Below are 26,330 nucleotides of genomic sequence, written 5' to 3'. Positions count from 1 at the left end.
GACTCCTCTTTAAATCTGCGTATTTCTCCAAAGCTCAGTTGTCCTGAGTCTGCACAACACTGCCAGGACCTAGGATCAATGGAGACACTCACGTTTTTTAATACTATATCTCCTTACACATTGATGAAATAGTCATGGCCTCTAAACCTTCAAGCTGCATACTGGACCCTATTCCAACTATACTGAAAGAGCTGTGCTTGGCCCTCCTATGTTAAACATAATAAACGGCTCCCTATCTACTGGATGTTAACCAAACTCACTAAAAGTGGCAGTAATAAAGCCTCTCTTGAAAAAGCCAAACCTTGACCCAGAAAATATAAAAAATTATCTGCCTAAATCAAATCTCCCATTCCTCTCAACAAAAAAAATTAAAAGCTATTGCGCAGCAACTCACTGCCTTCCTGAAGACAAACAATGTATATGAAATGCTTCAGTCTGGTTTTAGACCCCATCATAGCACTGAGACTGCACTTGTGAAGGTGGTAAATTACCTTTTAATGGCGTCAGACCGAGGCTTTGCATCTGTCCTCGTGCTGCTAGACCTTAGTGCTGCTTTTGATACCATCGATCACCACATTCTTTTGGAGAGATTGGAAACCCAAATTGGTCTACAAGGACAAGTTCTGGCCTGGTTTCGATCTTATCTATCGGAAAGATATCAGTTTGTCTCTGTGGATGGTTTGTCCTCTGACAAATCAACTGTACATTTCGGTGTTCCTCAAGGTTCCATATTAGGACCACTATTGTTTTCACTATATATTTTATCTCTTGGTGATGTCATTCGAAAACTTAATTTTAATTTTGACTGCTATGCGGACAGCTGTACATTTCGATGAAACATGGTGAAACCCCAAAATTGCCCTCCCTGGAAGCCTGTGTTTCAGCCATAAGGAAGTGGATGGCGGCAAATGTTTTACTTTTAAACTCGGACATAACAGAGGTGCTAGTTCTAGGTCCCAAGAAACAAAGAGACCTTCTGTTGATGGTTGCACAGTCGTCTCAAATAAAACTGTGAAGGACCTCGGCATTACTCAGGACTGATCTCTCTTTTGACGAACATCTCAAGACTGTTTCAAGGACAGCTTTTTTCCATCTTCGTAACATTGCAAAAATCAGAAACTTTCTCTCCAAAAATGATCCCTGTATCCCTGCTTTTGTCCATTCTAGATTAAATTACTGCAATGCTCTGCTTTCCGGCTACCCGGATAAAGCACTAAATAAACTTCAGTTAGTGCTAAACACGGCTGCTAGAATCTTGACTAGAACTAAAAAATGTGTGGTTAAGGAAGAGTGTTTGAATACTGATGTTAACCTTTCTGGTTATAACCTTTTTCGGGAAGACAGATCTTCCAAAGGTGGGGGAGTGGCAATCTTTACCAAGGATCACCTTCAGTGCTCGGTTGTCTCCACCAAGTCTATCCCCAAACAATTCTATTCACTGGTTTTATGTATTAAACTGTCAAATAGCTCTTTGTTGACTGTTGCTGGGTGCTATCGCCCCCCATCAGCACCGGCCTGTGCCCTACCTGCCCTAAACACTCTCCTGGCCCCTTACACCAAGTCTGATTTTGTCCTGCAAGGTGACCTAAACTGGGACATGCTTAAACCACCTGACCAAGTCCTAAAGCAATGGGACTCCCTAAATATTTCTCAGATTATTACCAATCCCACAAAGTACGACTCCAAACACCCAGAAAAGGCTACTCTTCTTGATGTTATCCTCACAAATAATCCTGATAGGTATCAGTCTGGTGTTTTCTGTAATGACCTTAGTGATCACTGTTTTACAGCCTGTGTTCGTAATGGCTGCTCAGTGAAACGATTTGTCATAGACGCTTGCTAAAAAACTTTAATGAGCAAGTCTTCCTTCATGAACTGGCCTCTGTAAAATGTTATAGAATCAGCTTGATCCCCTCTGCCGAAGATGCTTGGACCTTCTTTTTTTATATTTTCAGTGGTATTGTTAACAAACACGCCCCCGTAAAGAAAATGAGAATTAAAAACAGTTCTCTAACTGTAGGTCTAACCCCAAGAAGTTCTGGAGAATGGTTAAAGACCTGGAGAATAAACCCTCCTCCTCACAGCTGCCCATGTCCCTTAAAGTTGATTATGTGGTTGTTACTGACAAGAAGCACATGGCTGAGCTCTTTAATCACCACTTCATTAAGTCAGGATTCCTATTTGACTCAGTCATGCCTCCTTGCCCGTCCAATATTTCCTCATCTCCCTCCCCTTCTAATGCGACTATCCCCGATGCTTCTCCCTCTTTTTCCCCCGCTACAAATTTTCTCCAAGCAGGCAGTCACTGAGTCCGAGGTGCTAGAGGAGCTCCTGAAACTTGACCCCCAAAAAACATCTGGGTCATATGGTTTAGACCCTTTCTTCTTTAAGGTTGCTGCTCCTATCATCGCCAAGCCTATCTCCAACCTTTTTAACCTGTCTCTCCTTTCTGGGGAGGTTCCCACTGCTTGGAAGACAGCCACGGTTTGTCCTTTATTTAAAGGGGAGATCAAGCTGATTCTAACTGTTATAGGCCTATTTCTATTTTGCCCTGTTTATCAAAAGCGTTGGAAAAACTTGTCAATAGTCAACTGACTGGCTTGCCCTTGATTCTATGCAATGTTGTGCTGCTATTTTTATTTACTTGGCCAAAGCTTTTGATACAATAGACAATTCCATTATTCTGGGCCGGATAAGGAGTATTGGTGTCTCTGAGTGGGCTTTGGCCTGGGTTGCTCTCTCATCCATTTATATGCAGATGATACAGCCTTATACTCAGCAGGCCCCTCCCCGGATTTTGTGTTAAATGTTCTACAACAAGCTTTCTCTACCCTTAACCTTGTTCTGAACACCTCCAAAACAAAGGTTATGTGGTTGGTAAGAAGAATGCCCCTCTCCCCACAGGTGTGATTACTACCTCTGAGGGTTTAGAGCTTGAGGTAGTCACCTCATACAAGTACTTGGGAGTATGGATAGACACTACACTGTCCTTCTCTCAGCACATATCAAAGCTGCAGGCTAAAGTTAAAGCTAGACTTGGTTTCTTCTGTCATAATCGCTCCTCTTTCACCCCAGCTGCCAAACTAACCCTGATTCAGATGACCAGCCTACGCATACTATATTACGGAGACATAATTTATAGATCAGCAGGTAAGGGTGATCTCGAGCGGCTAGATGTTCTTTACCATTCGGCCATCAGATTTTCCACCAATGCTCGTGATAGGACACATCACTGCACTCAATACTCCTCTGTAAACTGGTCATCTCTGTAAACCCGTCGCAAGACCAACTGGTTGATGCTTATTTATCTTCTCTAGGGTCTGTGGGACGCCCCACCTGGCCAACATCCAGTGAAATTGCAGAGCGCCAAATTCAAAAACAGAAATACTCATTATAAAAATTCATAAAACATACATCGACTTAAAAATTAACTTCTTGTTAATCCAACCGCTGTGTCAGATTTCAAAAAGGCTTTACGGCGAAAGCATACCATGCTATTATCTGAGAACAGCGCCCAGCAGACAAATCATTACAAACAGTTACCAGCCAAGTAGAGGAGTTACAAAAGTCAGAAATAGCAATAAAATGAATCACTTACCTTTGATGATCTTCATATGGTTGCACTCACAAGACTCCCATTTACTCAATAAATGTTTGTTTTGTTCGATAAAGTCCCTTTTTATATCCAAAAACCTCTGTTTTGTTGGGGCGTTTTGTTCAGTAGTCCACAGGCTCAAAGGCAGTCACAACAGGCAGGCGAAAAATCCGAAAAGTATCAGTAAAGTTCGTAGAAACATGTCAAATGATGTTTATAATCAATCCTCAGTTTGTTTTTAGTCGTAATAATCAATAATATTTCAACCGGACAATAGCTTTGTCAATATAAAAGGAAAACAAGAAAGGCGCACTCTCGGTCGTGCGCAGCGAACAGCTCTGGGGACTTTCCCAGACCACTCATTCAGAGTGGTCTTACTCCCTCATTTTTCAGAATACAAGCCTGAAACTATTTCTAAAGACTGGTGACATCTAGTGGAAGCCATAGGAAGTGCAAGTTGAGTCCTAAGTCATTGGAATCTGTATAGGCAGTCAATGGAAAACTACAAACATAAAAAAATCCCACTTCCTGGATGGATTTTTCTCAGGTTTTTGCCTGCCATATCAGTTCTGTTATACTCACAGACATTATTTTAGAGTGGTTTCTATCCAAATCTACCAATTATATGCATATCCTAGCTTCTGGGCCTGAGAAACAGGCAGTTTACTTTGGGCACGCTTTTCATCCGGAGATGAAAATAGTGCCCCCTACCCTAGTGAGGTTATAAAACCCTCTTAGGCCTCGTCTTTTGAGTTTGCTGCAGCTAGCGACTGGAACGAGCTGCAACAAACACTCAAACTGGACAGTTTTATCTCAATCTCTTAATTCAAAGACTCAATCATGGACACTCTTACTGACAGTTGTGGCTGCTTTGCGTGATGTATTGTTGTCTCTACCTTCTTACCCTTTATGCTGTTGTCTGTGCCCAATAATGTTTGTACCATGTTTTGTGCTGCTACCATGTTGTTTTGCTACCATGTTGTTGTCATGTTGTGTTGCTACCATGCTGTGTTGTCGTTTGTTGCTGCCTTGCTATGTTGTTGTCTTAGGTCTCTCTTTATGTAGTGTTGTGTTGTCTCTCTTGCTGTGATGTGTGTTTTGTCCTATATTTATGTTATTTTTTTTAAATCCCAGCCCCCGTCCCAACAGGAGGTCTTTTGCATTTTGGTAGGCCGTCACTGTAAATAAGAATTTGTTCTTAACTGACTTGCCTAGTTAAAAAAAGGTGAAATAAAAAAAATAAAAAAATAATAACAAATATTCACACAGGACACCGGATAAGACAGGAGAAATACTTCAGATATAACAGACTGACCCTAGCCCCCGACACATAAACTATTGCAACATCAATACCGGAGGCGGAGACAGGAGGGGTCGGGAGACACTGTGTATATAGGATATAACCCCACCCACTTTGCCAAAGCACAGCCCCCACACCACTGGAGGGATATCTTCAAACCACCAACTTACTACCCTGAAACAAGGCTGAGTGTAGCCCACGAAGATCTCCCCCACGGCACGAACCCGAGGGGGGCGCCAACCCGGACAGGAAGATCACGTCAGTGACTCAACCCACTCAAGTGACGCACCCCTCCTAGGGACAGCATGGAAAAGCACCAGTAGGTCAATGACTCAGCCCCCGTAATAGGGTTAGAGGCAGAGAATCCCAGTGGAGAGAGGGGAACCGGCCAATCAGAGACAGCAAGGGTGGTTCGTTGCTCCAGTGCCTTTCCGTTCACCTTCACAGCCCTGGGCCAGACTACACTCAATCATAAGACCTACTGAAGAGATGAGTCTTCAATAAAGACTCAAAGTTCGAGACCGAGTCTGTGTCTCTCACATGGATAGGCAGACCATTCCATAAAAATGAAGCTCTATAGGAGAAAGCCCTGCCTCCAGCTGTTTGCTTAGAAATTCTAGGGACAATAAGGAGGCATGCATCTTGTGACAGTAGTGTATGTGGAAAGATCTTTATATTGGAACGATAGGTAGGAGCAAGCCCATGTAATGCCTTGTAGTTTAGCAGTAAAACCTTGAAATCAGCCCTAGCCTTTATTTATTTATTTATTTATGTAACCTTTTTTTAACCAGGTAGGCCAGTTGAGAACAAGTTCTCATTTACAACTGCGACCTGGCATTAAAACTTCTTGTCAATAGGAGGGCGCTATTTTCACTTGGGAAAAAATCGTGCCCAAATTAAACTGCCTCGTACTCTATTCTAGATCATATAATATGCATATTATTATTACTATTGGATAGAAAACACTAAAACAGAACTCATTTTGCAGCAAACTTCCATACAGGAAGTGAAAAATCTGAAAACGAGGCTCTGTTCCCGGGCCTGCCTATTCAACTGGCTTATATTTATCGATATGCATGCACTTCATACGCCTTCCACTAGATGTCAACAGGCAGTGGAAGGTGGAATGGGGTGTCTAGCTTGATCTGAGGTCGAACAAGAGCTTTTGGAGTGGCAGGTCAGGAATTTCCTTTCTCTACCTAGGCGCGCGAAGCACCTTCATATTGTCTTCTGATAAGCGTTCGGTATACACAGCTAATATCTCCGGCTCTGATTTTGTTTGATACATGTGATAATAACATCGTAAAGTATGTTTTTTCAACCAAGTTTTATCAGATTATTCAACGTTTATTGGGACTTTTGGAGTTTTCCGTTCTTTGCGTAGAGAGAAGATGGGAACGTTATCAAGATTGGCTAGCATTGTGGCGCGAATTCGACAGGAGAAAAGGACATTCTAAAACCAAACAACGATTTATTCTGGACCAAGGACTCCTTGTACAAGTTTCTGATGGAAGCTCAGCAAAAGTAAGAACAATTTATGATGTTATTTCGTATTTCTGTGGAAAATTTTATTTCTATTCTCCGCCGTTTTGGCGGGCGCTGTCTCGCAATAACGCAAGCTGTTTGTTATGGTAAAGTTATTTTTAAAAATCTAACACGGCGGCTGCATTAAGAACCAGTGTATCTTTCATTTGCCATACAACAACTATTTTTATGTAAAGTTTATGATGAGTTCTTTGGTCAGATTAGGTGAGTGTCCAAAATATCTCTGGAGATTCTGGTGAATCGATGCTACGTATTCACAATGTATAATCAGGATTTGTAGCTCTAAATATGCACATTTTTGAACAAAACATAAGTGTATTGTATAACCTGATGTTATAAGACTGTCATCTGATGAAGTTGTTCAAGGTTAGTGATTAATCTTATCTCTATTCTGTCGGTTTTGTGCAAGCTATTTTGGCGGGGAGTAAATTGCGTTGTGTGTTTGGCTACTGTAGTGAGCTAATAGAAATATATATTGTGTTTTTGCTGTAAAACACGGAAATATTGGCTGAATTCACAAGATGTTTATCTTTCATTTGCTGTACACCATGTATTTTTCATAAATGTCTTATGATGAGTATTTAGGTATTTCACCTTGCTCTCTGTAATTATTCTGGCTGCTTTGGTGATATTTTTGATGGTAGCTGCAATGTAAAACTATGATTTATACCTCAAATATGCACATTTTCGAACAAAACATACATTTATTGTATAACATGTTATAAGACTGTCATCTGATGAAGTTGTTTCTTGGTTAGTGACTAATTATATCTCTGAAAATATGCGGTTGAGTCTTTGGCTATTGTGGTTAGCTAATAGAAATACCTATTGTGTTTTCGCTGTTAAACATTTTAAAAATCAGAAATGATGGCTGGATTCACAAGATGTTTATCTTTCATTTGCTGTATTGGACTTGTAATTTCATGAAAATTATATTATATGATATCCCTGTCCCGTTAGGCTAGGCTATGCTAGTCAGCTTTTTTGATGAGGAGGATCCCGGATCCGGGAGAGAGAAGTGGTAGAGGTTTTAAGTAACTCTAATTCTCTCTTTCTCCCTTTCTCTCTTCTCTCGGAGGACCATGCCTCAGGACTACCTGGCCTGATGACTCCTTGCTGTCCCCAGTCCACCTGGTCGTGCTGCTGCTCCAGTTTCAACTGTTCTTTCTGCGGCTATGGAACCCTGACCTGTTCACTAAACGTGTTACCTTGTCCCGGACCTGCTGATTTTGACTCTCTCTCTCTCTACCGCACCTGCTGTCTCTAACTCTGAATGATCGGCTATGAAAAGCCAACTGACATTTACTCCTGAGGTGCTGACCTGTTGCACTCTCTACAACCACTGTGACTATTATTGTTTGACCCTGCTGGTCATCTATGAACGTTTTAACATCTTGGCCATCTTGGCTAATCTCCACCCTGCACAGCCAGAAAAGGACCTGGTTCCTCTCTAGGTTTCTTCCTAGGTTTTGGCCTTTCTAGGAAGTTTTTCCTAGCCACCGTGTTTCTACATCTGCATTGCTTGCTGTTTGGGGTTTTAGGCTGGGTTTCTGTACAGCACTTTGTGACATTGGCTGATGTTAAAAGGGCTTTAGAAATACATTTGATTGAAATTTGATTGATAGCAAAGGGTCTGAATACTTCTGTAAATAAGGTATTTCTGTTTTTTATTTGTAATACATTTCAAAACATTTAAAAAAACTTGTTTTCGCTTTGTCTTTATGGGGTTTTGTGTGTAGGTTGCTGAGGATTTTTATTTAGTTAATCAATTTTAACAAAATGTGGAAAAAGTCAAGGGGTCTGAATACTTTCCAAAGGCACTGTATATAAAGTAAAGTACACACACTAAAGGGCCAATAAGCAGTTGAAACAATAACAAAGCGTACTCCCCACCACTGTTTCCATAAAAAGCTGAGGGATGGGGCTGGAGGTATAATCACTTTCAAATTCATGGACAGCGATATGGATGTATCCATGATATTGAAATTATATCTTTAACCATGTTTTGAGGCTATACAGTGTTTGTTTACATTTACTTTGTTTACTAACATTGGAGTAAAACAAGCTTATATTTTGTGTTCTGATGGGGTACAGCGGTTAAACTAAGCTCATGAGGCATTTAAGTTATATTCTTCAAGAATCCATTGGTACATATTATACATTTTGTCCAAAAAAGGATTTAGCAACTGCTGATTGCCCCTTTTAAAGATATTCTCTAGAACTTTTGTATACTTTTTAGCGGGTGGTTCTGAAAGTACCGGCCACGAAAATTGCGTACTACGTCACAAATGTGCAGATATGTGCGCCACGTAATTGCTCTCTCTCTTGCTCTACTGTGTGCACGTCCTCCTAGCTGTCACTCAATTGGTGAGGTTCTGAAGCTCATTGGCAGAAACTCGAATTTCTATTGGGCTGGCCCTTGTGGGGATAAATGTAGGGAAAATGGTGTCGCACAGCTGCCAGAAAACAGTGGATTTCAAACTAGGCATTTCGTGACTAATTCAGGTAAGACAATAATTTTGCTCATAGATTATGCATGTATGAACTACTTATTGGCACATCCAGTCCAAAGCGGGATGTTTAAAAATGTTCTTACTACCGGGCCATGTCTTAAAGGGTAAAAAAATAGAGGTTTTGAGCAAAATAGAGTTTTTTAGACACAAATTCAAGGAGTTGGCAATTCAAGGAGTTGGTCCGATGGGTGCTGTCACGTTCCTGACCTGTTTTCCTTTGTCTTGTATTTATTTTAGTTGGTCAGGGCGTGAGTTGGGTGGGTTGGTCTATGGTTGATTTTCTATGTTGGGATTTGGTGTTCGGCCTGGTATGATTCTCAATCAGAGACAGCTGTCAATCGTTGTCCCTGATTGAGAATCATACTTAGGCAGCCTGGGTTTCACTTGTGTTTTGTGGGTGTTTGTTCCTGTGTCAGCGTTTGGGCCACACAGGACTGTTTCGGGTTAGTCACGTTTGCTGTTTTTTTGTATTTTGAAGTGTTTTGTTGTTTTTTCATTAAATATGAACACTTACCACTCTGCATCTTGGTCCGATCCATGCTCCTCCTCGTCTGAGGAGGAGAACGACTACGACAGCCGTTACAGGTGCACTCTGAGGTCATCGGCCTCCTCCCTTGCATGCGGGAACAAAAGAAGAGCATTAGCGGACAAAACAGGAAAGGCCCACCCCCCACTTGTGCCATGTCATGAGGATACCTGGACCACCTATTTAGATTTGTTAAGTAAATCAGATGATAAATGAGGTGCTAGGGAACCTGAAGTAGGTCTTTAACAATGTATTACAGTCATAAAACAGATTGTGTAATTTGATTCTATTTTATGTATGGAGTATAACACTGACCATGTGGCTCCCTTATGTTTCTCCTGTTGTTCCAGATTGGTGCTACCAGTCCCAGCATACCTGTGCCACCCCTTGTAATGGTGATTTTGATACACCGTGACTGAACTTTCCATACAACACACTGCACTGACTTGGATCCTCTCTTACCTTTGTGTCATCATCACAAGTTCAAGTTGTTAAAGGAGGGAGTTGACAGTTACAGCCACAAATCCACTTCCTCTACACCCACCTATCCATCCATACCTGTCCCTCCTTCCCTCGCCTCCCAATTAAACACTTACCCATTCAAAACAGTTTTACTCAGACAAACAAACTTGAACATTCCTCATTTGTGGCTTGCGGTCAGAGCTTGATGATGTACAGTATTTTCTCTCCTCACCGTTCTACAGGACCTGAGAAGTGGTACCATGCCAACAAAGACTGTGAAGGCAGAGCCCAATCCCCCATCAACATCGTCCACAGGAAGACCCTACCAGATGAACGCCTCACACCCTTCCAGTTCAGAAAATACCAGGATTCCTTCCGTGGCCTGATCAAAAACAATGGACACTCTGGTATGTTTAATTTAGGCCAGTCTATATAAAAGTTTGTGGTCATACGCACATCCTTAAAAACATACACTACCTGATATAAAGAAGGTCTTTATCGAACAAAAGGACAATTTGTTATGTGGCTGGGACCCTTGGGATTGCAAACAGAGGAAGATCTTCAAAGGTAAGTCATTTATTTTATCGCTATTTCTGACTTCCGTGACGCCTCTGCTTGTTTGGAAAATGTTTGTAATGCTTTTGTATGAGGGGCGCTGTCCTCAGATAATCGCATGGTATGCTTTCGCCGTAAAGCCTTTTTGAAATCTGACAATGCGGCTCGATTAACAAGAAGTTAAGCTTTTAAATGATCTAGGACCCTTGTATTTTCATGAATGTTTAATATTACGATTTTGTATTTTGAATTTGGCACGCTCCGATTTCACCGGATGTTGTCGAATTTGATCCCCGCTAGAGGGATTTACACACTTAGAGGTTAACCTCTCTTGGGTAGGGGGCAGTATTTTCACGTCCGGATGAAAAGCGTGTCCAGAGTAAACTGCCTGCTACTCAGGCCCAGATCCTAGGATAGGCATATTATTAGTAGATTTGGATAGAAAACACTCTGAAGTTCTTAAAACTGTTTGAATGATGTCTGTGAGTATAACAGAAATCATATGGCAGGCAAAAACCTGAGAAAAAAATCCAACCAGGAAGTGGGAAATCTGAGGTTTGTAGTTTTTCAACTCTTTGCATATCCAAGATACAGTGGAAATTGGGTCATGATGCACTTCCTAAGGCTTCCACTAGATGTCAACAGTCTTTAGAACCTTGTTTGAGGCCTCTACTGTGAAGTGGGGGCGAATGAGAGGAGATTGAGTAAGGTCTCTCCCAGAGTGCCACGATCTGACCATGCGCATTCATGTGAGAGTTAGCTTGCGTTCCATTGCATTGCTGAAGACAAAGGAATTTTCCGGTTGGAACATTATTGAAGATTTATGTCAACAACATCCTAAAGATTGATTCTATACATCGTTTGACATGTTTCTACGGACTGTAACGGAACTTTTTGACTTTTCGTCTGCACCTAGTGATCGCGCGTCATGAATTTTGATTACTGGGCTTAGCGCGTGCTAACAAAAAGGAGTTATTTGGACATCATCGAACAAAACAAACATTTATTGTGGAACTGGGATTCCTGGGAGTGCATTCTGATGACGATCATTAAAGGTAAGTCAATATTTATAATGCTATTCTGACATCTGTTGACTACACAACATGGTGGATATCTGTTTGGGTTGTGTTGGTCTGAGCGCCATACTCAGATTATTGCATGGTGTGCTTTTTCCGTAAAGTTTTTTTGAAATCTGACACAGCGGTTGCATTAAGGAGAAGTGGATCTAAAATGCCATGCATAACAGTTGTATCTTTTAGCAATGTTTATTATGAGTATTTCTGTAAATTGATGTGGCTCTCTGCAAAATCACCGGATGTTTTGGAACTACTGAACATAACGCGCCAATGTAAACTCAGATTTTTGGATATAAATATGAACTTTACCGAACAAAACATACATGTATTGTGTAACATGAAGTCCTATGAGTGTCATCTGATGAAGATCATCAAAGGTTAGTGATGAATTTTATCTCTATTTCTGCTTTTTGTGACTCCTCTCTTTGGCTGGAAAAATGGCTGTGTTTTTCTGTGACTTGGCTCTGACCTAACATAATCATACAGTGTGCTTTTTTGAAATCGGACACTGTGGCTGGATTTACAACAAGTGTATCTTTAAAATGGTGTAAAATACTTGTATGTTTGAGGAATTTTAATTATGGGATTTCTGTTGTTTTGAATTTGGCCCACATACCCTAGAGAGGTTAACAAACAAATTACTGACCATTTCGAAACCCACCGTACCTTCTCCACTATGCAATCTTGTTTCAGAGCTGGTCATAGGTGCACCTCAGCCACGCACAAGGTCCTAAACAATATCATAACGGCCATCGATAAGAGACATTACTGTGCAGCCATATTCATCAACCTGGCCAAGGCTTTCGACTCTGTCAATCACCACATTCTTATCGGCAGACTCAACAGCCTTGGTTTCTCAAATGACTGCTTTGCCTGGTTCACCAACTACTTCTCAGATAGAGTTCAGTGTGTCAAATCAGAGGGCCTGTTGTCCGGACCTCTGGCAGTCTCTATGGGGGTGCCACAGGGTTCAATTCTCGGGCCGACTCTCTTCTCTGTATACATCAATGATGTCGCTCTTGCTGCTGGTGATTCTTTGATTCACCTCCACGCAGACGACACCATTCTGTATACTTCTGGCCCTTCTTTGGACACTGTGTTAACTAACCTCCAGACGAGCTTCAATGCCTCCAGACGAGCTTCTCCTTCCGTGGCCTCCAACTGCTCTTAAATGCAAATAAAACTAAATGCTGAAAAACAGCTTCTATCTCAAGGCCATCAGACTGTTAAACAGCCACCACTAACATTTAGCGGCCGCTGCCAACATACTGACTCAACTCCAGCCACTTTAAAAATGGGAATTGATGGAAATTATGTAAAAATGTACCACTAGCCACTTTAAACAATGCCACTTAATATAATGTTTACATACCCTACATTACCCATCTCATATGTATATGTATATACTGTACTCTATATCATCTACTGCATCTTGCCATCTTTATGTAATACATGTACCACTAGCCACTTTAAACTATGCCACTTTATGTTTACATACCCTACAGTACTCATCTCATATGTATATACCGTACTCTATACCATCTACTGCATCTTGCCTATGCCGTTCTGTACCATCACTCATTCATATATCTTTATGTACATATTCTTTATCCCTTTACACTTGTGTGTATAAGGTAGTAGTTGTGGAATTGTTAGGTTAGATTACTTGTTGTTATTACTGCATTGTCGGAACTAGAAGCACAAGCATTTCGCTACACTCGCATTAACATCTGCTAACCATGTGTATGTGACTAATAAAATTTGATTTGATTTGATTCAACCGATCGCTGCCCACACCTGCCCGCCCGTCCAGCATCACTACTCTGGACGGTTCTGACTTAGAATATGTGGACAAATACCTAGGTGTCTGTAAACTCTCCTTCCAGACTCACATTAAGCATCTCCAATCCAAAATTAAATCTAGAATTGGCTTCCTATTTCGCAACAAAGCATCCTTCACTAATGCTGCCAAACATACCCTCGTAAAACTGAACATCCTACCGATCCTCGACTTCGGCGATGATGCTACTCAACAAATTGGATGCAATCTATCACAGTGCCGTCCGTTTTGTCACTAAAGCCCCATATACTACCCATCACTGCGACCTGTACGCTCTCGTTGGCTGGCCCTCGCTTCATACTCGTCGCCAAACCCACTGGCTCCAGGTCATCTACAAGTCTTTGCTAAGTAAAGCCCTGCCTAATGTCAGCTCACTGGTCACCATAGCAGCACCCACCCGTAGCATGCGCTCCAGCAGGTATATCTCACTGGTTACCCCCAAAGGAAGAATTGGCCAGTTCTCTGCTGCCAATGACTGGAACGAACTGCAAAAATTGGAGACTCATATCTCCCTCACTAGCTTTAAGCACCAGCTGCCAGAGCAGCTCACAGATCACTGCACCTGTACATAGCCTATCTGTAAATAGCCCATCCAACTACCTCATCCCCCTTACTGTATTTATTTATTTATTTATCTTGCTCCTTTGCACCCCAGTATCTCTACTTGCACATTCATCTTCTACACATCAATCACTCCAGTGTTTAATTGCTATATTGTAATTACTTCGCCACCATGGCCTATTTATTGCCTTACCTCCCTTATCTTACCTAATTTGCACACACTATATATAGACTTTTTCTACTGTATTATTGACTGTATGTTTGTTTATTCCATGTGTAACTCTGTGTTGTTGTTTGTGTCGAACTGCTTTGCTTTATCTTGGCCAGGTCGCAGTTGTAAATGAGAACTTGTTCTCAACTAGCCTACCTGGCTAAATAAAGGTGAAATATATATATATATATTTTTTAAATAGTGTAAAAAATGTGCACATTTAGAAATATGCCTTTTAACTGGAAATGTTTTAATTCAAAGATAAAACATGCTGTCATTGACCTCCCCCACCTCCCTCCAAAAGCATGCAGTTTTCTATAAATATATATAACGTTTTTTAGTCCTTTGTTGTCTGATTTCCACTGTGTCTTCCCCCTCAAGTTCAGGTGAACGTGCCTCACCAACCGTATGTGATTGGTGGAGACCTGGAGACGCCCTATAAGGTAGTGCAGTTCCACCTGCACTGGGGAAAGAACGGAGGACCAGGGTCGGAACACACTATCGACGGAGAGCAGTACCCCATGGAGGTAATGTCATGTACAGTGCATTCAGAAAGTATTCAGACCCCTTGACTTTCTTTTTTAAAACTTTACAGCCTTATTCTAAAATGTCTCATTGTTTTTTTCCCTCATCATCAATCTACACACAATACCCCATAATGAGAAAAAACAAAAACAGGTTTTCAGAAAAAAACTGAAATATTGAATTTACATAAGTATTCAGACCCTTTACTCAGTAATTTGTTGAAGCTCCTTTGGCAGCGATTTCAGACTCGAGTCTTCTTGGGTATGACGCTACAAGCTTGGCACATCTGTATTTGGGGAGTTTCTCCCATTCTTCTCTGCAGACCGTCTCTAGCTCTGTCAGCTTAGATGGGAAGCATCGCTGTACAGCTGTTTTCAGGTCCCTCCAGAAATGTTCAATCAGGTTCAAGTCCGGGCTCTGGCTGGGCCACTCAAGGTCATTCATAGACTTGTCCCGAAACCACTCCTGTGTTGGCTTGGCTATGTGCTTAGGGTTGTTGTCTTGTTGGCAGGTGAACCTTCGCCCCAGTCTGAGATCCTGAGCAATCTAGAGCAGGTTTTCATCAAGGGTCTCTGTGTACTTCGTTCATCTTTCCCTCGATCCTGACTAGTCATCCAGTCCCTGCCACTGAAAAACATCCCTACAGCATGATGCTGCCACCACCATGCTTCACCGTAGGGATGGTGCCAGGTTTCCTCCAGACGAGACACTTGGCATTCAGGCCAAAGAGTTCAGTCTTGGCTTCATCAGACCAGAGAATCTTGTTTCACATGGTCTGACAGTCTTTAGGTGCCTTTAGGAAAACTCCAAGTGGGCTGCCATGTGCCTTTTACTGAGGAGTGGCTTCTGTCTGGCCACTCTACCATGAAGGCCTGATTGGTGGAATGCTGCAGAGATGATTGTCCTTCTGGAAGGTACTCCCATCTCCACAGAGGAACTCTGGAGCTCTGTCAGAGTGACCATCGGGTTCTTGGTCACCTCCCCGAACAAGGACCTTCTCCCCCAATTGCTCAGTTTGGCTGGGCGGCCAGCTCTAGGAAGAGTCTTGTGCCTCAACACAGTCCTGTCTCAGAGCTCTACGGACAATTCCTTCGACCTCAGGGCTTGGTTTTTGCACTGACATACACTGTCAACTGTTCAACCTTATATAGACAGGTGTGTGCCTTTCCAAATCATGTCCAATTAATTGAATTTACCACAGTTGGACTCCAATCAAGTTGTAGAAACATCTCAAGGATGATCAATGGAAACAGGATGCACCTGCGCTCAATTTCGAGTCTCATATGTAAATAAGGTATTTCTGTTTTTTATTTTTAATACATTTGCAAAAATGTCTGTTTTCGCTTTGTAATAATTAGGTATTGTGTGTAGATTGATGAGGAAAACATTTTGGGGGATCAATTTTAGAATAAGGCTGTATTGTAACAAAATGTGGAAAAATTCAAGGAGTCTGAAAACTTTCTGAATGCACTGTAGGATGGCCACACGCATGCAAGCACACACACACACACAAACACAGTGGTTGTAACAGCAGAACAATATACGCACAGGTCGTAATGACCTTTACCTTTACAGGCATTTATTTTGTAAACAACTTTTGATTGACATTTTCTCAAGGTCAATTAAACACAATCAAATTGATAACAAATCCATAACCTGAGCCCAGATGGTGTTTAAATGCTACTATTGGGAATGGCTTGTGACATTATCTGTAACACATTTCTATTGACACTCTTTTCTACAGCTGCATATTGTTCACATGAATGAGGAATACTCAAAATTGGAAGATGCCCTGAAAGACCCTATAGGAGTTGCAGTCCTTGGATTTTTCTATGAGGTTAACATTTCAATATGTTTTTATTCATATTTGCTAAACTCTTTGCCATACCCAGTCAATCTTTGACTTTGAATAGATATATCCATAGCAAGACTTAAAATGTGGAGGATAATGATATTACATTATATTATGCATGCATTATAGGACCCTGCAATAACCCTAATGGAAATCTACTGTCTTTGTCTTGTATGTGATTTAGAATATTATGTAGGTATACGTATATTTATATGTTGAGTTGTATGTAGATATGTCTTCGGAAAGTATTCAGACCCCTTGACTTTTTCCACATTTTGTTACATTACAGCTTTATTTTAAAATCTATTTCATTTATTTTTTCCCCCCAATCTACACACAATACCCCATAATGACAAAGAAAAAACTGGTTTTTAGAAATGTTTGCAAATTTAGTCAAACTAAAAACAGAAATATCTTATTTACATAAGTATTCAGACCCTTTGCTATGAGACTCGAAATTGAGCTCAGGTTTATCCTGTTTCCATTGATCATTCTTGAGATGTTTCTACAACTTGATTGGAGTCCACCTGCGGTAAATTCAATTGAGTGGACATTATTTCGAAAGGCACACACCTGTCTATATAAGGTCCGTTCCTACAGTTGACAGTGCATGTCAGAGCAAAAACCAAGCCATGAGGTCGAAGCAATTGTCCGTAGTGCTCCGAGACAGGGTTGTGTTGAGGCACAGATCTGGGGAAGGGTACCAAAACATTTCTGCAGCATTGAAGGTCCCCAAGAAAACAGTGGCCATCATTCTTAAATTCAAGATGTTTAGAGCCACCACGACTCTTCCTAGAGCTGGCCGCATGGCCAAACTGAGTATTCGGGGGATAAGAGCCTTGGTCAGGTAGGTGACCAAGAACCTGCTGGTCACTCTGACAGAGCTCTAGAGTTCCTCTGTGGAGATAGGAGAACCTTCCAGAAGTACAACCATCTCTGCAGCACTCTACTAATCAGGCCTTAATGGTAGAGTGACCAGACGTAAGCCACTCCTCAGGAAAAGGCACGTGTCAGCCCACTTGGAGTTTGCCTAAAGGCACCTAAAGACTCTCAGACCATGAGAAACAAGATTATTTGGTCTGATGAAACCAAGATTGAACAACTACCCTAAGCACACAGCCAAGCCAACACAGGAGTGGCTTCGGGACAAGACTCTGAATTTCCTTGGAGTGGCCCAGCCAGAGCCCGGACTTGAACCTGATCGAACATCTCTGGAGAGACCTGAAAATAACTGTGCAGCAACACTCCCCATGCAACATGAAAGAGCTTGAGAGGATCTGCAGAGAAGAATAGGAGAAACTCCCCAAATACAGGTGTGCAAAGCTTGTAGCATCATATCTAAGAATCCTCGATGCTGTAATCGTTGCCTAAGGTGCTTCAACATAGTACTGAGTAAAGGGTCTGAATACTTGTGTAAATGTGATATTTTTTATAAATTAGCAACATTTTCAAAAATATATATATATTTCATTATGGGGTATTGTGTGAAGATTGATGAGTAAAAAAATGACAACAATTGAATCAATTTTTTAATAAGGCTGTAAAGTAACAAAATGTGGAAAAAGTCAAGGGGTCTGAATACTTTCCGAAGGCACTGTATGTACGTGTCATGATTCTTATTTCGTATCGTTTTCAGGAATCCCTCAGTGCCAACAGAAAATATGATCCTGTTGTAAGAGCCCTCCAGACCATCATGACGACTGGTGAATAAATGTCATAACTAATATTTCCTCTAGCAACCGTATGTGTTATTCAGATCCATCTTGCTAACAATATAACATGTCTCATAAATTTGATTTACAAAATTGCATACAAAGCTACACTCACAGCTGAGACACTGAAATGAGTATCTGCTAAGATTTATGTATCTTTGTACATGTAATACATAATTCATTCTGTGTATTTTAGTTCCTGTGTAGCAGATACTGTTCATCATTACATACAGTAGTTTTATTTTGTTGATGCGCAATGATCAACAAGAAAGGCTGAGGTGATTAGATGTCTTCCCTAATTTCTTCAATGCTTTCCTCTGTGTCTTGTCCTATCAGCCCCAAGATGCCAACGTTTCCATGAATACATGCTACGATGAATGTAACTTTGTACAGTATATAACATGTGCATTGCAGAAATAATTTGTCTCAATTTGTTCTGTTTCTCCCGCATTCTGTTTGTCTGCAGGTACCGACACCAATGTTTTGCTAAGATTAATATAACTTCAGTGTAGCAAATACAATTTGTCTGTTTGTTTCATTGCTCAATGTTTCTCAATGTACGCTGTGTTGTTGCAGGTGCCAATACAACTCTGGTCTCAGTTTCTCTGGAACAGCTGATTCCTCCCCAGCAGAACCTAACCAACTACTACCGCTACAAGGGCTCCCTCACCACCCCCGGCTGTACTGAGTCTGTGATCTGGACTGTGTTCGAGAAGCCCATCCCTCTCAGCAGAGACCAGGTAGAGCAGCTCGTTAACCCAACATCTTGCTGGCCAGTGGTGTAAAAATAGGTAAAGTAAAAATACTTTGAAGTACTACTTAAGTATTTTTTGGGGGGTATCTGTACTTTACTTAAGTATTTATATTTTGACTACTTTTACTCCACTACATTCCATAAGAAAATTTGTATTTTTTACTCCCATACATTTTCCCTGACACCCAAAAGTACTCGTTCCATTTTGAATGCTCAGACAGGACAGCAGGTAAATTCACACACTTATCAACACATTTTCATCCCTACAGCCTCTGAAGAGATGCTACACTAAACATCCCAACAAAAATGACTCACTAAACACAAATACTGTGTTTGTAATTTATGTTTGAGTGTGCCTCTAGCTATCTGTAAAAAAAATTAAATACAAGAAAATCGTGCTGTCTGGTTTGCTTAATATAAGGAATTTGATTGATAACATTTACTTACACTTTTGACTTTATCTCAAATAATACAATTCAGTACCTTTTCTACCATCGTACTTAATTACATTTTAAACCAGATACTTTTAGACTTTTACTCAAGTAATATTTTATTGGGTGACTCACTTTTCCTTGAGTCATTTTCTATTAAGGTATCTTTACTTTTACTCAAGTATGACAACTGAATACTTTTCCCACCACTGTTTGTACCTTATGAAACACTCTGGAAGCAGAGAAGTTATGTGGTAGAGAGCCGAGGCATTCTGTCTGTCTAAAAATACTTCTGTGAAGAGAGTCTGTTAGTCTGGCTTTGAGTAGTTGAACAAAACGCACCAGTAGATACACTGTGTTCATTTTATATGATACTTATTGTTACTTTTAATATCAACTGCGTCTCTGTGACCTTTGTGCCTGTGTGTTCTTTCCATCTTCGAGCTGCGGGTGTTCTCAGACCTCCAGTTTAAGGATGGCAAGCCTATGGTGGGTACATTCCGGCCGGTGCAGCCCCTGAATGGCCGCGTGGTGTACCGGTCGGGAGGCGTTGTGGTAGTGGCCAGCACTGCAATCCTCATGGCCTCCTTCACCATGGCGATGGGACTGTCACAGCCCAACTAGAGGAAGGAAGGCTTTCTGAGCGAGCCGCACCACGACATGCATAAACACAATGAGTTCTCAAAACCAAAAACCAAACAACCAACTGACAAACTAAAGTACAGCACCAACCAACAGCCATGCCCTAAACATTCAGCCTGAAAACCAACACGCCCCGGGCCCTTACGATACATCATAGTGATTCATGAGTTCTAGAGTTCTTGAATTATCGAGTTCTGTAGCTCGAGTTCTAAAGTTCACAAGTCCTACAGTCCATAGGTTCAACCTCCCTCACCGTCCAATGTCAGATCAATTTAGAGTCCTCAGCCTAAATTTACAATACAAAATGTGAGGAGCCTCTGCTCAGTGCTCAGGTCGTTGGGTCGCTGCACTGGAGTCTAAACATAGACGTCAATAAATCCATGACCTAGTTGGTACTAGACTGGCACGTGACCATGTTCTTAGAACGGAATGTGTGAATGGTTTGTCATAGCTAATAATAGATAGCACTCATAAATACTCTCCAGTTAAAACCTAGGAGAGGAGAAGAGAGAGATGCCATGGCCTTGCCTTTCCCTCTGCATTGCCCTCTGCAACTCCTATTTCCACCACCACTGTCACCAGTCAGGTGGGGATTCTATGCCACCCACCACGGGCCGGGCAAATTATCTGAGGGGTGAGGGGAACGGAGGTCCCCTAGCTCCAGGTGAATCACCCACCATAGGGTAATAGAAGGGCACAGGCTGATGATGATCGCAACGGACCATGCTATTCTGTGTGTTACCGAGTTAAGAGGCTGAACTGTCCCTGTCCCGACTCCCAGATCCCCAGTCACATATGAGTTCCACGAGGAGGAGATGGAGGATAATAATGATGATGATGCAGTGATGGGGCGAAGAGCTTGTCGGCTCCCTGCAAAACTGCTCTGACATTAGGTCATGAGGCAAGTGACAGGGGGATTCTGAAGACGCAGTTTCTAGAAGCTAAATACAGCAATGTTTAAGATAAATAATTAATTAATTAATAAATAGATTAATCAATTGATTTGAAAAATTGACTTATTGATTGATACTTATTGAACCATTGTCATTACAGTGTTCTGACCAATTATCCATTTAGCATTGATCTGCATGTTCTCTCGTGCTGTAATCTTGCTGTAACAGAACTACAGTACAGTACCATACAGACTGTACAACTGTAGCACAGCTTTCTACCCAGCCACCATGGACACTTCAGTAACTTTATACTCCTTCTCCACCAGCTAGGCCAATTAAACTGTCTCAGGTTCATCTTTGCGAACATGCGACTTGTGTCCATGGCTTGTATTGCAGGGTCTCGGATGCATTGAATTATACCCACTGTGAATTATTACTACATTCAATATTTTGACTTCTCATTTTGTTAATTCACATGGCTTATAGCTAGCTAATTCAAGCAAGAGATTTGTGAGTTTCTTGTGAATAAGACAAGATTGAAGTGGGAATATATTAGAAATGTTCCATTGTTTCATAACGCACCAATGTTATATTTCTATACTCTGACATTTGTACACATGTATTTATGTACTGTATGTGTCATGCCTGCTCCCGCTTCCCCTCTCTGGCGCTCGAGGGCACCAGGCTGTCCTTCATTACGCACACCTGTCACCATCATTACGCGCATCAGCGCTCACTGGACTCACCTGGACTCCTTTACTTTGTTGATTGCCCCTCTATATCTGTCTGCTCCTCAGTCTATTCCCCGTGTCAACATTGATGTCGTTATGTTTTCCCCTGTCCAGACACTGTCCTTGTTTGTTTCTTGTCTATTATCCATTAAATGTTCACTCCCTGTACCTGCTTCTCGTCTCCCAGCATCGGTCCTTACAGTATGTGTATATTGACATATAAAGACACACTGTTGATGTTATTTATATAGCTAGTTATTTAAAAGTTTATATATTGACATCTATCAGAAAGAAGAACCTCCCCAAAAAAGTTAAATTGACTGCATTATCAAGTGGTTTCTGACCAATTCAAAATACCTGTACTCTTGGAATGATGTATGTTGACGTTCAAAAGTATTGAATAGTTTAGTTTGTTTGTTTGTAATGCTTGAAAATGTTATAAGTGATATGGAGAATGTGTTCCGATTGAACAATAAACTACTGACATGCCTTTTCAATGCTTTGGTCTGTCTGGTTCATTGTCAAATTGTTCATTGTTCGACGAGCAGGTGTCCACATATTTTGCTCATGTTGTGTATGTATGATTGGCATGAGCAAGAAAAGGTGTGTGTGTGTACACGTGCATGTGTAAGTGTGTCTGCTCTTTGAATTCAATGACAAACACAGGTTCCTGCCTCAGCTTCTGAGTTACTGCTAATCCCTACTGTACCCTGAAAGGTGCTAATCTAAGATCAAGTGTTCTGGCTCTGAATCATTTTATCTGGGGGCTCAAAGTCTGTGGTTCGGACAGACAGTTTCTGCTTGTCTAGTCGGTCTGTCAGAGAGTCTGATCTCAGTCCTCTAATCCTTTTCTAATTGACTTGTTCTGGGTGTTTGGGTGCTGTCTTTGGCTCACACACACACACACACACACACACATGCACACGCACGCGCAAACGCTCACAAACACTACACACCACACACAGAATCCTGGTAAGATGATGCCGACAGACGGTCGCTTGTTGCTAGATCCTTCTCAACTTTGCGGTTTTCTATTGTTTTTAGTGTTTGTTTTTTTACTTAATTTGCTCAGAACATTTCTGGTATTTGTTTTATTTTTTTATTCCGCTTTCCAGAGCTGAACCCTTTGTTTGGATTCTCTGAAACAGTCCTACTCATACCTGGCGCCTTAACCAGGAAGAGGCGCCGGCGTTAACGTGGTAGGAGAGGTGGTGTTTTAGTGAGGCTGAGAAAATGGAATTCCTAGTATTTTACTAGTCAATGTTCAGTATCTGGACGATAAGGTGGATCAATCAATCAATCAATCAAACGTATTTATAAAGCCCTTTTTACATCAGCCGATGTCAAAGTGCTGTACAGAAACCCAGCCTAAAACCCTAAAACAGCAAGCAATGCAGATGTAGAAGCACGGTGGCTAGGAAAAACTCCCAGAACCTAGGAAGAAACCTAGAGAGGAACCAGGCTCTGAGGGGTGACCAGTCCTCTTCTGGCTGTGCCGGGTGGAGATTATAACAGAACATGGCCAAGATGTTCAAATGTTCATAGATGACCAGCAGGGTCAGATAATAATCACAGTGATTGTAGAGGGTGCAACAGGTCAGCACTTCAGGAGTAAATATCAGTTGGATTTTCATAGCCGATCATTCAGAGTTAGAGACAGCAGGTGTGGTAGAGTCCAAAACAGCAGGTCCGGGACAAGGTAGCACATCCAGTGAACAGATCAGGGTTCCATAGCCGCAGGCAGAACAGTTGAATCTGGAGCAGCAGCATGACCCGGTGGACTGGGGACAGCATGGAATAATCAGGCCAGGTAGTCTTGAGGCATGGTCCTAGGGCTCAGGTCCTCTGAGAGAAAGAGGGAAAGAGAGGAAGAGAGAAAGAGAGAAAGAGAAAGAGAGAGAATTAGAGGGACTTAAATACTTAAACTCACACAGGACACTGGATAAGACATGAGAAATACTCCAGATATAACAGACTGACCCTAACACATAAACTATTGCAGCATAAATACTGGCGGCTGGGACAGGAGGGGTCGGGAGACACTGTGGCCCTGTCCGACATGACCTCCGGACAGGGCCAAACAGGCAGGATATAACCCCACCCACTTTGCCAAGGCACAGCCCCCACACCACTAGAGGGATATCTTCAACCACCCACGGCATGACCCGAAGACCTCACCCACGGCACGGACCCGAGGGGGGCGCCAACCGGGACAGGAAGATCACGTCAGTGACTCAACCCACTCAAGTGACGCACCCCTCCTAGGGATGGCATGGAAGAGCACCAGTAAGCTAGTGACTCAGCCCCCGTAATAGGGTTAGAGGCAGAGAATCCCAGTGGAGAGAGGGGAACCGGCCAATCAGAGACAGCAAGGGCGGTTTATCCTCTCCAGTGCAGTTCACCTTCACACCCCTGGGCCAGACTACACTCAATCATAGGACCTACTGAAGAGAAGAGTCTTCAATAAGGACTTAAAGGTTGAGACCGATTCTGCATCTCTCACATGGATAGGCAGACCATTGCATTAAATTGGAGCTCTATAGGAGAAAGCCTTGCCTTCAGCTGTTTGCTTAGAAATTCTATGGACAGTTAGGAGGCCTGTGTCTTGTGACCGTAGTGTACCTGTAGGTATGTACGGCAGGACCAAATCACAAAGATAGATAGGAGAAAGCCCATGTAATGCTTTGTAGGTTAGCAGTAAAACCTTGAAATCAGCCCTAGCCTTAATAGAAAGCCAGTGTAGAGAGGCTAGCAGTGGAGTAATATGATCAAATTTTTTGGTTCTCGTCAAGATTCTAGCAGCCATGTTTAGCACAAACTTTAGCTCTAACGAGCACTAAGTTTATTTAGTGCTTTATCCTGGTAGCCGGAAAGTAGAGCATTGCAGTAGTCCAATCTACAAGTGACAAAAGCATGAAAAAGTTTCTGTGACAAAAGCACAGAACGTTTCTGATTTTTGCAATGTTACGAAGATGGAAAAAAGCTGTCCTTGAAATATTCTTGATTTGTTTGTCAAAAGAGAGATCAAGGTCCAGAGTAACGCCTAGGTCCTTCACAGTTTTACTTGAGATGATTAATTGTCAGATCCAACAGAAGATCTCTTTGTTTCTTGGGACCTAGAACTAGCATCTCTGTTTTGTCCGAGTTTAAAAGTAAAACCTTTGCCACCATTCACTTCCTTACGCCTGAAACACAGGCTTCCAGGGAGGGCAATTTTGGGGCTTCACCATGTTTCATTGAAATGTACAGCTGTGTATCATCCGCATAGCAGTGAAAGTTAACATTATGTTTCCGAATGACATCACCAGGAGGTCAAATATATAGTGAAAACAATAGTGGTCCTAAAACGGAACATTGAGGAACAACGCAATTTACAGTTGATTTGTCAGACGACAAACCATCCACAGAGACAAACTGATATCTTTCCGATAGATAAGATCGAAACCAGGCCAGAACTTGTTAGTGTAGACCAATTTGGGTTTCCAATCTCTCCAAAAGAATGCGGTGATCGATGGTATCAAAGCAGCACTAAAGTTTAAGAGCACGAGGATAGATGCAGAGCCTTGGTCTGACGCCATTAAAAGGTAATTTACCACCTTCACGAGTGCAGTCTCAGTGCTATGATGGGGTCTAAAACCAGAATGAAGCATTTCGTATACAATGTTTGTCTTCAGGAAGGCAGTGAGTTACAGCGCAACAGCTTTTTCTACAATTTTTGAGAGGAATGGGAGATTCAATATAGGCCAATAGTTTTAAAAATATTTTCTGGGTCAAGGTTTGGCTTTTTCAAGAGAGGCTTTATTACTGCCACTTTTAGTGAGTTTGGTAAACATCCAGTGGATAGCGAGCAGTGTATTATGTTCCACATAGGAGGGCCAAGCACCGGATGCAGCTCTTTCACAAGTTTAGTTGGAATAGGGTCCAGTATGCAGCTTGAAGGTTTAGAGGCCAAGACTGTTTCCATCAATGTGTCAAGAGATATAGTATTAAAAAACATGAGTCTCTCCCTTGCTCCTAGGTACTGGCAGTGTTGTGCAGACTCAGGACAACTGAGCTTTGAAGAAATATGCAGATTTAAAGAGGAGTCCGTAATTTGCTTTCTAATGATCTTTAGTTAGCTTTGCGACAGTATAAAAAATTCATTTTGGATTGTTCTTATTCTGCTCCATTAAGTTGGAAAAATAGGATGATCGAGCAGCAGTGAGGGCTCTTCCATAATGCACGGTACTGTCTTTCCAAGCTAGTCAGAAGACTTCCAGTTGTAGCGCTCGGGTATTTCCTGTATACCAGGGAGCTAGTTTCTTATGACAAATGTTTTTTGTTTTCAGGGGTGCGACTGCATCTAGGGTATTACGCAAGGTGGTTAACTGATTGTTGTCCTCTGACGTCCTTGGGTAGGTGGAGGGTGTCTGGAAGGGCATCTAGGAATCTTTGGGTTGTCCGAGAATTTATAGCATGGCTTTTGATGATCCTTGGTTGGGGTCTGAGCAGATTATTTGTTGCGATTGCAAACGTAATAACATGGTGGTCCGATAGTCCAGGATTATGAGGAAAAACATTAAGATCCACAATATTTATTCCACGGGACAAAACTAGGTCCAGAGAA

The 26,330-nt window shown here is 41.8% G+C and overlaps 1 protein-coding gene across 3 annotated transcripts in view; it reads left to right on the top strand.

Moving 5' to 3' along the window:
* The window catches only part of LOC139582803 (carbonic anhydrase 4-like), a 31,849-nt gene extending 9,628 nt beyond the window's left edge, over positions 1 to 22,221 (top strand). Inside the window, exons 2-8 of one of the 3 annotated variants that reach the window (XM_071413148.1) lie at positions 9,830 to 9,874; positions 10,184 to 10,348; positions 14,566 to 14,711; positions 16,454 to 16,546; positions 18,198 to 18,264; positions 18,850 to 19,013; positions 19,903 to 22,221. In XM_071413148.1, the coding sequence (XP_071269249.1) occupies positions 9,830 to 9,874; positions 10,184 to 10,348; positions 14,566 to 14,711; positions 16,454 to 16,546; positions 18,198 to 18,264; positions 18,850 to 19,013; positions 19,903 to 20,082 (860 nt within the window). In that variant the 3' untranslated portion in view covers positions 20,083 to 22,221. Of the gene's footprint in view, positions 1 to 9,829; positions 9,875 to 10,183; positions 10,349 to 14,565; positions 14,712 to 16,453; positions 16,547 to 18,197; positions 18,265 to 18,849; positions 19,065 to 19,902 lie in introns of all 3 variants that reach the window. The other 2 variants (XM_071413167.1, XM_071413158.1) reach the window with 2 other exon arrangements.
* The last annotated feature ends 4,109 nt before the right edge of the window (positions 22,222 to 26,330 follow it).

Source organism: Salvelinus alpinus, chromosome 1, assembly GCF_045679555.1.
Source record: "Salvelinus alpinus chromosome 1, SLU_Salpinus.1, whole genome shotgun sequence".
Classification (NCBI taxonomy): domain Eukaryota; kingdom Metazoa; phylum Chordata; class Actinopteri; order Salmoniformes; family Salmonidae; genus Salvelinus; species Salvelinus alpinus.
Note: the sequence above shows the minus strand (reverse complement) of the source record. Positions and strands in the feature narration are given on the sequence as shown.